At 38.4% G+C, this 10,918-nt stretch overlaps 1 protein-coding gene across 2 annotated transcripts; it reads right to left on the bottom strand.

Moving 5' to 3' along the window:
• Positions 1 to 417: 417 nt before the first annotated feature.
• Positions 418 to 10,616, bottom strand: LOC127797654 (serine/threonine-protein phosphatase BSL1-like). Of its 2 annotated transcripts, XM_052330741.1 has the most exons (21): positions 10,040 to 10,616; positions 9,893 to 9,953; positions 9,715 to 9,793; positions 9,532 to 9,611; positions 9,346 to 9,440; positions 9,147 to 9,246; positions 8,391 to 8,460; positions 7,094 to 7,195; positions 6,768 to 6,849; positions 6,501 to 6,671; positions 5,181 to 5,364; positions 4,895 to 5,096; positions 4,647 to 4,814; positions 4,304 to 4,542; positions 2,769 to 2,853; positions 2,588 to 2,686; positions 2,312 to 2,511; positions 2,152 to 2,227; positions 1,155 to 1,290; positions 930 to 1,069; positions 418 to 802 (listed from the first exon to the last, which is right to left on the bottom strand). In XM_052330741.1, the coding sequence occupies exons 1-21, from the start codon at positions 10,245 to 10,247 to the stop codon at positions 719 to 721; spliced, it is 2,661 nt and encodes an 886-aa protein (XP_052186701.1). In that variant the 5' UTR covers positions 10,248 to 10,616; the 3' UTR covers positions 418 to 718. The 2 variants fall into 2 exon arrangements, with proteins under 2 accessions (XP_052186701.1, XP_052186702.1); XM_052330742.1 differs by lacking the exon at positions 7,094 to 7,195.
• Between the last annotated feature and the right edge of the window lie 302 nt (positions 10,617 to 10,918).

The raw sequence follows: 10,918 nt of genomic DNA on the forward strand, positions 1-10,918 counted from the left end.
GTTTAGTTTAAAAATTTATTTTTATAAACAGTAATATATATATATATATATTTTAAATTATTTTCTCCTTCCGACCAGCCTCAAGATCCTCCACCTCCACCACCTCCAAAGAGGGAGAAGAGTGGGAGGGAGACAGAAAACACATGTTTCCAACAAACTATGTTAAGTAATAATCACTTGAAGAAAACAATTGAGTAACAAACATTTACAGTACAAATACAATACACAAAATCTAAGTGACCAACTAATTTCCCCACAAAAAAGCCGTGAAAAACGTCACTGGGGGGACCCATTTTAGCCACACGGCTTTGCCTGCTTCAACTCCATCAACTGTATAAAAAATACTAAGGAAACCGACTTGGGGAAGAGCGGAGCAGTCACCACGCACCTGTTACCAACCATAAATATATATGTGTGTGTGTATATATATATATTATATTATATTATATAAATATAAATATATATATATAGCTCTACCCCATTCTCAAAGTTATGTTTTGTTTGTGGTCTATACAAAGACAAAGAAACCTCCTCTAATGGAAACTTGGGGTATATTATATATATGAATATACAAACAACCTGAGATGTGATGCTCCTCCTCCTCCTCTGCGCTGGGGGGGTCCCTGACGCTTCCTTTGTCAATTCAAGCAAAAACTAGGCTAGGCCTGGATCGAACCCGGTTTCGCGTAGCAAACCCACAGATAATTTAATATGAAACTTAGATATATGCGAGTGAGTTTCGATCAAGGTTGGGCTGTGGGCGACCTCGGGTGGGAGTTGGGGGCCTTTGGATGTTAAGCTCCTGTAGGACAAACCAACGTTTTCAGTGTGCGAAGCTGGCTCTCACCCAGAAAAAGAGTCTCTTGTTCATTAACAAAGCTTATCAGTGTGCAACAAAAGGATGGTTGAGGTTTCTTAAAGAATCATACCTGCATCCAGGCATCATCTGTGATGCGATCTGGAGATGTCTCCGGGGACTGAAGGGGAGGTGGCAAGGGATGAATCAACTTTGGAACGATAACCAATCCTCTGCCAACCACCAGTAGGGCTCCAGCATTATTGGCCGTCCCTGTATGCATTTGCTCAACTAAGCTGCTGCAATGTCTCTAGTAAAGGCAGAGAGAGGGGAGAGCACAAAAGTAGGCGATGCTTACCACAATAATTTGTTGCAGAAAAAAGGGTTATTAACTGCCCCTGAGCAAATCGTTCAAACCCATCCATAACGCATTCATGGGCTCTTATAATTAGTTGTAGTTTGTTTCTCTTGCAGAAATCTGTGACACGATCAGGCTGCAAGCAGTGACAATTTGTCATGCTATAGCTCTCTTAAGTTAATGTACAAGATCAGTTTACACCCACATCATTGGCAACTAGGATCTACCTGTGCACAAATTATTTAATCCAAAGAACTACGTGGCAACAGTAACCCAGAGGGTGCAGCAAAAAGTATGACCCACCCATCAAAAACTAACGCTTCCAAACAAATAAATCTAGAAAAATATCCAGTTTAAAAAATTTAACTTCAATCTACAAGTATCAAGTTTGCTTCCTAAATCCAAAATATTGTGTGTGCGTTCACAAAAAACATAAAATACAATACAAAAAAAAAAAAGCAAAAGGAAAAAAGCAGAACAAAAATCTGTTTCCTAATTGCTTTATGCCTTTCTACTATTCTAGTTGAAACGTTTAGACATGAAAGGAAATCCTCTAATGGAAATAAGTCACCCAAAACAAAGAGACCGACTGTTACTGATTCCTCATTCAATCTACTTTCTGTTTAGCAGCACTGTAAATGCCACTGCTAGCACAGGCATGTAAAAATATGTTCCATAAGTTGTTTGGGACACAGCATGATCTAACCCAAGTCCTGAAACCAATGCACAGGCTATGCAGATGATTCAACTTGATCAAGTTGGGACTGCATTGCTACCAAATCATACGAATCTCACTACCCTCATGACCATGGGCAGTCATTATATGTTGGGTGCATAAGAAATGCAAGAGTTGAGAAGCACAGTTGAGAAGCAGGAAGATAAATCCTAGAACAGAGAACATTTAGCCAAAGAATAGCATTATGTGTTGGCGCATAAGAAATGCAGGAGTTGAGAACAGGAAGATGAATCACAGAAAAATGCGAAGCAGGATGTGTACCCCAAAAGTAACCAGACCAGGCCCTCTAGCATTTGGTCGCAATCCCTCTACACTATCATTTTCTGTTGGATCAGACCTGTATGTAACATGAATAACGTTAACATGAATGTTCTAGATGAAATAGGGTGGAGACTGAAATTACAAATGAGACACAACATACCACAGAAGATCCATTAGAATTATAGAACCAGCATCCATCGTTATTGGTCTTTCAAGTTTCTCTATCTGTTCTACTGAATGTATTGATCTCCCGATGCCACCATGCATACAGATTATTTTCTTCTCAATGAGTGCAGCGAGTGGGAGATGGTTAAAAAGTTGATTGAATCGTGTCCATGCCCAGATCCCATCATTCTCTCCCTATATAAACATCTGTTATCAGTACCCTACCCTCAGAACTTTTCTAGCAAAAAAGTGTGTGCACAATTATCCATACCATTCTCTCAATGCATTCAATTCGAAAACCAAAAAGTGCATTTATATCTGCAGCCTCATGGTTCCCACGAATCAAAAATACATTCTCAGGATACTCAATCTGAAAATCATCACAAGAGACAGTAAGTTACTAAGCAAGCCATATAAAGCAAAAAACTCAAATGGTTAACACAGAAACTTGCCTTTAGTGCAAGGAGCAATGTAATGGTTTCCAAGCTGTGCTGTCCTCGATCAACATAATCACCAAGAAACAAATAGTCAATATACCTGAAGCATAGAGAAAAGATGGCTGTGAAACAATTCTAGAAAAACGGTTTACCAAACTTGACATTTGGCTTTAATATAATGAAAAGAAGTTATTGCTAGCAATAGGGCACCCAATATGGTGCCAGAACAATATGTAATATCATTTTCAAGAAACAGGATAAATATTGATTACATACAGAAGTGACTTATAGTCTAACAAGAATTAAAAAAAAAAACTATCAACTATTTGACTAAACTTGTTTCTTACAAGGTAGAAGAATCACTTGTTTTGTAAGAATTGTAAAGTTAATCAAAGAGAGTTCCTAACTACCCAATATATAGATTTATTGTTCTTGACATCTACATCAAAAAAATAAAGGGAAAAAAAAGGATGAAAAGAAGCAACGCCCAAGGATTAAAAGCCAAAAAACAAGTTAATTTGAAAAAGTATGGGGTGAAAAAGAATACATTGTAAAAGGCAAGACAAATCTATTTGGAATGAAATTACTCAAATAATTCGAACCAGGAAAAGTAACTGTTCTAGTGGAGAGAAGCATGATGATTAAAATGGAGAAGTGCTTTCAATGTTTTAAGTGACTAAAAAATCCCTTTAATGCGAAAAGGAGAGTCTTATTGAACAACTATAGGACTAGATCTGTTGTATAGCAGAACTAAAGCACCAATATGTGCAAAATATGAACATAAAATGAGGATGTTAAAGTACATGTGTGGCCATACAAAAAATGATAGAACTAGAAATGATGTTATATATAATAATTAATAAAGTTGAAGTGGCACCTATTCAGGGTCAGAGAGGTGAGACGCAATTAAGATGATTTCAACATTGCAAAAAAAAAATATCAATTGATGCTTTCATGAGAAGAGTGGATGGAATGGAAGAAGTTTATAGCAAATAAGTGTAGGAAGACCAAGAAAAAATATATAGGCATGCTACAAAAAATATCATAACTGAAAGGACCAAGGAGATGCTGACTACCACTGTAAAGGACCAAAAGTAGCCGTGATAGGAGATATCATAAGTTTGTTTGTAGGTTTTTTTTTTTTTTTTTTTGGTTGGGTGGGAGTAGTCCCATTTAATTATCCTAAAATACAGTGGGATATCAATAATGGCCAAGAATTAGTGTTTGAAAAAAGAAAAAAAGAAAAAGAAAAAAAAAAAGAAACCTAACAGTTAATAAAATTAGAAAAACTGCACCAAAAACACCTTGCATCTACATGTGAGGCATGTGCCAGTAGGCCTAGACAGGCACTTAATGGATGGTGCTTTGCCTGAATGTCTCCCAACTGTTGAGGCGCATATCTGTGTGCCTGGATGCCTCTGACAGCTATCGTAGCTCATAAAACTATGACAGATCACCCTAATCCCTAGAATTGCCTTCGCCTTCGCTTGTATTCTGATGAATGGAGTGCTACAATTATGAAGATGTGAAAAGCCTCATACATGACTTACGTTATGTCTCCTGCAGTGGAGGGAAATCCATATTCATCAAATAGACGCATTAAATCTCCAAACTGTCCATGAAGATCACCAAACACTTTGATAGGAGCTTTCAATTGAAGAACTGTAGGCTCCTGCCTAAAGATCTGTTCAGCAGCATAGCAAAGCTCGCCCACTTCATAAGTATCTAGAAAAAACCTCCTATTAACAGGAGCTCTCCAGTTCCGAGGCCTGAGCAAAGTAGAAATAATCTGCAAGAAACAAGGGATTTGAAAATCTTATAGGAACAAGCAAATTTTTCCTAAGAAGGCCAACATACATACAAAGAGACCACTTAATATTTGGTAATACTTGCCTTCTTAGACAAGCCTTCAGGAGACTTCTGCCTGGTAATCTTTTTGGTAGGATATGGCAGATCATTTTGCAAAGGAACCATTCGCCTACTCTCATTTTCAAATTGATCCAAAGACAACTGCCTCACCATCAAACCCAGATTCCCAACAGCCTCTTTGGCAACAACAACCTGTAATCAGAGAAACCATGTTGTTGGAACTTTATCATGATCAAACCTTCACATAAAAAATGGAATTGCAGAGTACACACAGCTCTTGGGTGAAGGCGAACATCTGCCTCAGTGTCACTACCATCTGAAGTGGTCTCTGCAGCTTGTGAGTTATCATCTGATACAGATGTTTCCTCTGCAGGAGTACCTGATGCTGCCTGCACAGCCTGCCAGACAGCAGTAGCAACCTCAGCCTCAGCAGCAGAAGCCTCGGTAAGTTTCTCTATAGAGTTCCTGCCAGGGCTGGCGACAGTGGAAAATTATCACAAAAAGTATAAAGAGCTATAAATTCAGAATGAAAGTAAGCAGCCTATCAAAATAAAAAACCTTATGTCACCGGGTGAAGACATCTCAGATCTCCCATCTGTTGGTGTTGGGCTAAAACTTAAATTCGAATGGTTTAATCTGGGACTTGACAAAGGTGAGGCCCCCACAGGAGTTATTATAGGAGAATTAGCATCAGATTGAAAAGGTGAATTTTCTGCAACCAGGAGATCATCAAACAGCATCTCTGCAGGAGCAAACAAGAAGTGCTGCATGAGAGACAAGCCAGCATAGAAGAAAAGGAACAGATACGCAGACCTAAGGTTTTCAATACAAGGCAAGTGGCTAAGTATCCAATTTAGGGTGGATTCATTCCTAACAGCTTAAGATTTTAACAATCTTTAAGCATAAACAGTTTCCTAAGTAGGACAATGTACAACCTTCTCACCATCTCTCCTCTTTCACATCACATGGCAATAATTCTAAATAACCCGTGTGGTTAATAACCGTCCATAACTCTATAGTGGCGAGATCATTAATGAGGAAATGGTTAATTGCACCCTGTTATATCTTACATCACTACTAAAAAAAGTGCCCTGACTAGGACCAAATTATCTCTGATAGAACTTCCCATTACTGATGCCTGAAAAAAAAAGAAAAAAGAAGAAGAAGCAATCTTTAGGTGAACAGGACAGAGAAATGATTCCCACCACATAAACCCGATCATGGGAATAACTTGAAGGTGAAATGTTAACCAAACCCAAAAACCCATTGGCGTAAAATGATAAACCAACATCTCCATTTTCCCCTATATAACATAGTCACTATCACAGGGTTCTCAACATTGAGGTTACAAATAGCTGGTTCCTTCTCATAATCCAGAATTCAAACTTTAGCTCACCATATGTATAGCATAGAAAATCCATATTCCCACCCAAAAGCATTTTGAACTCTGATATTAATTTGCTCACCACTTTATTTAAACTCAATTGCCAAAGCCTTCAATATAACAGTGCATATACCTCTCCCATTGGATCATTAAGTTAGAACCTCCAAATATCTCCAGCATAATCATCCATTGAAACCCCTCACAAACGCTCCTTGCTCAATATCCAATCATTTTTGTCAGATGAAATTTTTCTAAGGAAACCCTTAGATAAAATTCAAGGTCTAGATGATGAAAACTAACCTATGCAGCATTTGAAAAACTTTTAGTTGAATAGAAATGATAGCACATGTTATTGTATTGTTCCTTCCTCTCTTTTTTTTCTTTTTTAACAAGTCATTGCACCAGTTGCCTCCACCAAAGAAATATACTAAGTATTTCAAGTCGTCAGAAAAAGAAGACAATCTAAATTCTGCATTTACTGATTTTGTCTTTACCTCCTTTGAGACCACCATAAATATATATCCGAACCCCGACTGATGCAGCTGCATGCCGACAACGACGCATAACCTCCAAGGTTGGATCATGTTCAGTATGTCCCTTGTTTGTCCGGGAGGAAGTCACCAATCCATTTCTATCCAACCAAACCCCAGCTGCAGTGTCCAATACTACAAAAGTATCATAGTGATTGACTATCTCTTATTCATTGGATTCAGGGAAAAAACAAAATCCAACTAATAAACCAGAAAGGACATACAAATCACCTGCAATAGCTGCTTCACCTTCAACTGCTCGTCCTCCTCGAAGAGCACCTCCTGTAACGTGCAATCTTGCACCAACGAAGACCTATAATAAGAAATATTATGATCAGTGATAAGGAAGAGATGACAAAAAATGGAAAGTTATAAAACTCCAGGCCCCAATAACATTCAGTTGCTCTAAAAAATTAGCCTATTAAAAATGATAAGCCTTCAGGTCCTAATGTGATACCTAAACATCCTCAACTGTGGCAGGAATCTCACAAGCTAAAATGCTAACTAGGTACTGAAATTTCATCGGTTAATGACCCTTCAGTGGAGCTAAAACTTACTGCAGCATGTTCGTATCTTGGTGAAGGTGACACCCCAGGTGCAAGAGTCCACTCCCATTGACCATTTCTATGCATGAGCAGCCCATAAGCATCTGCTAGGGGCTGTATATGCACACATCCAATCAGTAGTCAATAATTATTGTAATAGGTAAGCTTCAGTATGATCCAAACACAATTTAAAAAAAAGAAAAAAGAATTGGCATTAACAGTAGCTCAGGAAAGAAAGGTCCTTAAGAAAGTTCTATAATAATTTCAATATCACGCATTACTGACCACAAGCTTGGGTGCGTGTGCGCTTTTTTTTTTTTTTTTTTTTTTTTGGGGGGGGGGGGGGGTATTATTTACAAAATTAGAAATGAAGTCATTTGTAATAAGATCGGCATGGCTCTTAATGAAAATAAGATGCATAAGACACGATTAAAATAGTTTGGTCATGAGAGAAGAAGACCAATGAAGGCTCCTGTAAGAAGTGGATGGATAGGAACAAGTACTTAGCAAAAGAGTTGGTGGAAGACCAGGAAAAACTTGCTAGGAGACTCTTAGGTATAATAAGGTACTTATAGAAGATAAAGGCCATAGGCATATATGACTAACCAGCTGGAATTCATGTGGCCAACCCCACATATTGGGATTAAGACTTGATACATTGCTGTTCTGCATATAAAGCAATATATCCCCAAGTACATTCGAAACCTAAGAAACCTAAGAAGAATGGATACAGAGACGAGACACATGGACACACCAAGACTCAAATTTTCAAAAACCAGGATAGAACACAGCAAATTGTATATCTTCATGTGTATATTCTATATAATAGGAAATGTATGATAAAATGTCTTATATATATTTTAGAAAGCTAGATTTATAAAATGTTTTTAGAATTCAAAATTTTTAAAAATAAAATGTGTAAAGGAGGCTGTCCAATAAATATTCTATATTTTCTTATATTTTAATTAATTTCAACTTTTTCTAAATTGCAATGTGGTTCTAATTTGTTTAAAGTTGTGGACCTGCAATATCCCAGAATGGAAGCAGGTCTCCCTCAAGTGTTTGTAAAGTGTCTAGTAGCAAAAAAAAAAAAAAAAAGGAATAATAATTGGACATGTTTTAACAAGTGTCTGACACACATTTGGAAGTGTTCGAGAAGTGTTGGTGTTTGACACAGCACAACTACTTCAAAGAAGAGAATGGACTTTTTAAATTTGAGCAGGCATACAAACAAATTAGGTAGAAGCTAATTGTCATATTCATTAGTGACCAATAATTTATAAGTCTTCACAAGAAGAATAGAACATACTGCTCCTGAGGAGTCTCTTCCACCACACAGCAAAAACATGCCATCAGAGCGGGCACTACCTGTTGCGTACCTACAAAACATAATGTAAAATTGGAAACATGCTAAAAGAGTGCAGAAAGTCGATGCTTTTACACTGAGATGTGAAACTCCAACCATAAATAGTACAAAAAAGGTTGCATATCAATTTATAAGGCTTATGTTAAGTATCAACATAAGATGCATCAATCACCTATCAAAAACAGAAAGTCAGCAGCTGCTCAGAGATTATGTACAACCTTTGAAAGCCTAACTTTGTTAACACCATAGTTTTTGAGAATTCTGTACGTGATTACAACCTCATAAAATATAAGAAACAACTGATATCCAGCAGGAAAGACAAGGAAGATGATATTGATAGAAAAATCAAGTGAAGAAAAACAGGGAGTAACTGCCTCTGCCTAGATTGGCAGAAGTTGGAATTATATGAAAGCTCCTCTAAGATTGGCGTGTGGCATACACCAGCAAATTGGTATAGTCTTAACAAGTGGAGGGTCGTCTGAGGTTATCCTATTGGCAGGCACCTCAAGTTTCTCCGTGCAGGTTTTACTGGCTGGGAAGATAAAATGATTCATCTTGAACATAATGACCATGAAACATAGATGATCCACCATGAAAAGGAAAATTGGATCAAAAGGTAAGTGATAGAAAGACACGTACAGTGAGAAATGAGTGATAATAATTGATACATCTATGCAGTGATAAAGCAATTTCACTCACATTCTAGCAGAAGGTCTATCACCTTCTGGATTAAGCCTCTGCCACGCATATGGCTTCTGAGCAGTATCCAGAGCCCAAGCATCATAGAGCACTCTTTTTCCTATAGAAGAATATACATTACTGTGACCCATGTTTAAATAAGATATAAAACACACACTCCTCCTTGGCAATAGATTGCAACATATTTACTAATACTCACCATCATTGCCGCTGACCGTAACAAGGTACCTTTGTGAAACTAAGTCCATCACATGGCCATATCGTGGCCCAGGACCCTGTCCTTGAACTACAACTCTACAGGCGCCCACATACAGTAACGAAATCAAGGTCCAATAAAACTAAACAAAAGAAAGATACAGTTCAACCCTTGTCCCGAGCAGCTTACCTGTGCCACTTGAATTTGTCGTTAGCCAAGTCAAGCACGTAGAGATCATCTGTCGAATGCCCAGCTGGACCTATGCCGCCCTAGAGGTAGAAAATCAATACAGGAAATCAATCAAACAAAATAGAAAAAGATATAAAATCAACATTCGGTTACTTCCTCATAATTCAACCACTTAGTAATCACCTGAAATACAACCATAGTTCCAACTGCAGCAGCAGCATGTGCGGCCCTAGGAGAAGGCGGCTCACCAGCTGGTCGGAGTCTAAATTCCAATGCCAAAACGAAGTTTATTACTACAACAAATCTTAATTCAGAACAATCTAGAAAGAATAGGTAGCAATTGAAGTACGACAAGGCATACCTGGTCCATTTCCTGGTGAGAACATCATAAGAATGAATAGAGTTCGTCACGCCCGCTAGCCCTAGAACACAATTGACAAAGAAATTCAGTAACTACCCACACACACACCCCAACAGAGAGAGAGAGAGAGAGCAACAGGAAGCATACTGATGCCGGGGACGGAGGAGGAAGAGGAGCCTCCCTCGATGGCGGTGGCGCCGCCGAAAAGGATGAGGCGGGGGCCATGGGTTTTGGTGGCGGTGACGGCGGTGAGAGTGTGGCCGCAGCGAGGACCAGGGGCGTCGTCGTCGGAGTCCCAAAAGGTCTCCAACGGGCGATAAGTCGGAGCCGGATAGAACTGCGTCTTCGAATTCATTATCGCATCAACTCCAATTCCCCCTTTCCCTCCACCAATCCCTCAAAATCTCCAAACCATCAGTCACTCGAAAAACCCTAAAATACTTTCAGAATATACATATACATGTCTATATATCTATATATATATATATAACCAAAAGCGGCGACGACGATGATGATGATGGTGATGGTGATGATGAAAAATGTTGGGTCCAACCGAAGCAGCCACCAATCTTTCCCGTGGGAGTGGGGCCCCCAGCTCGGAGTTGGACTTCCACCGTAACCGGACCTTTTGTCGCTTCACACTTGGAGGCTCTGTTGAGTCAATGATGGGGAGGATGGAGGACAAGAAGATGCCCAATCCTATATTGCAGATTGGCAGAATGAAGGTTCCCCTTAACTTCCTCCGCCAAGAAAAAAAAAACATGACGTTTTTGAATTCGTCTTCTAGAATTCAACAACCTTATTATGACCCAAATATGTAATTTTTTATGTGACAAAATTATCAAAATCTCCTTTTCTTGCAGCCCAAAATTACCGTATAAAGATATTTTGATAATTTTGTAATGTTTCCAATTAATATTATGATCAAATGTGTAATTGTTAATGGGATAAAATTATCAAAAAAAATTGTGATATAAAACCCGAAATCACTATATAAAGGCATTTTTTAAATTTTGTCACGTCGAA

Source organism: Diospyros lotus, chromosome 3 (assembly GCF_014633365.1).
Source record: "Diospyros lotus cultivar Yz01 chromosome 3, ASM1463336v1, whole genome shotgun sequence".
Classification (NCBI taxonomy): Eukaryota; Viridiplantae; Streptophyta; class Magnoliopsida; order Ericales; family Ebenaceae; genus Diospyros; species Diospyros lotus.

Coding starts and splice junctions, on each gene's coding strand:
- LOC127797654 (XM_052330741.1), bottom strand. CDS start 10,247: ATGAATTCGAAGACGCAGTTCTATCCGGCTCCGACTTATCGCCCGTTG. Junction 2,854..4,303: donor TCCACTGCAGGAGACATAAC/GTAAGTCATGTA, acceptor TCTATGCTTCAG/GTATATTGACTATTTGTTTC. Junction 1,291..2,151: donor CTGGTCTGGTTACTTTTGGG/GTACACATCCTG, acceptor CACTGCTTGCAG/CCTGATCGTGTCACAGATTT.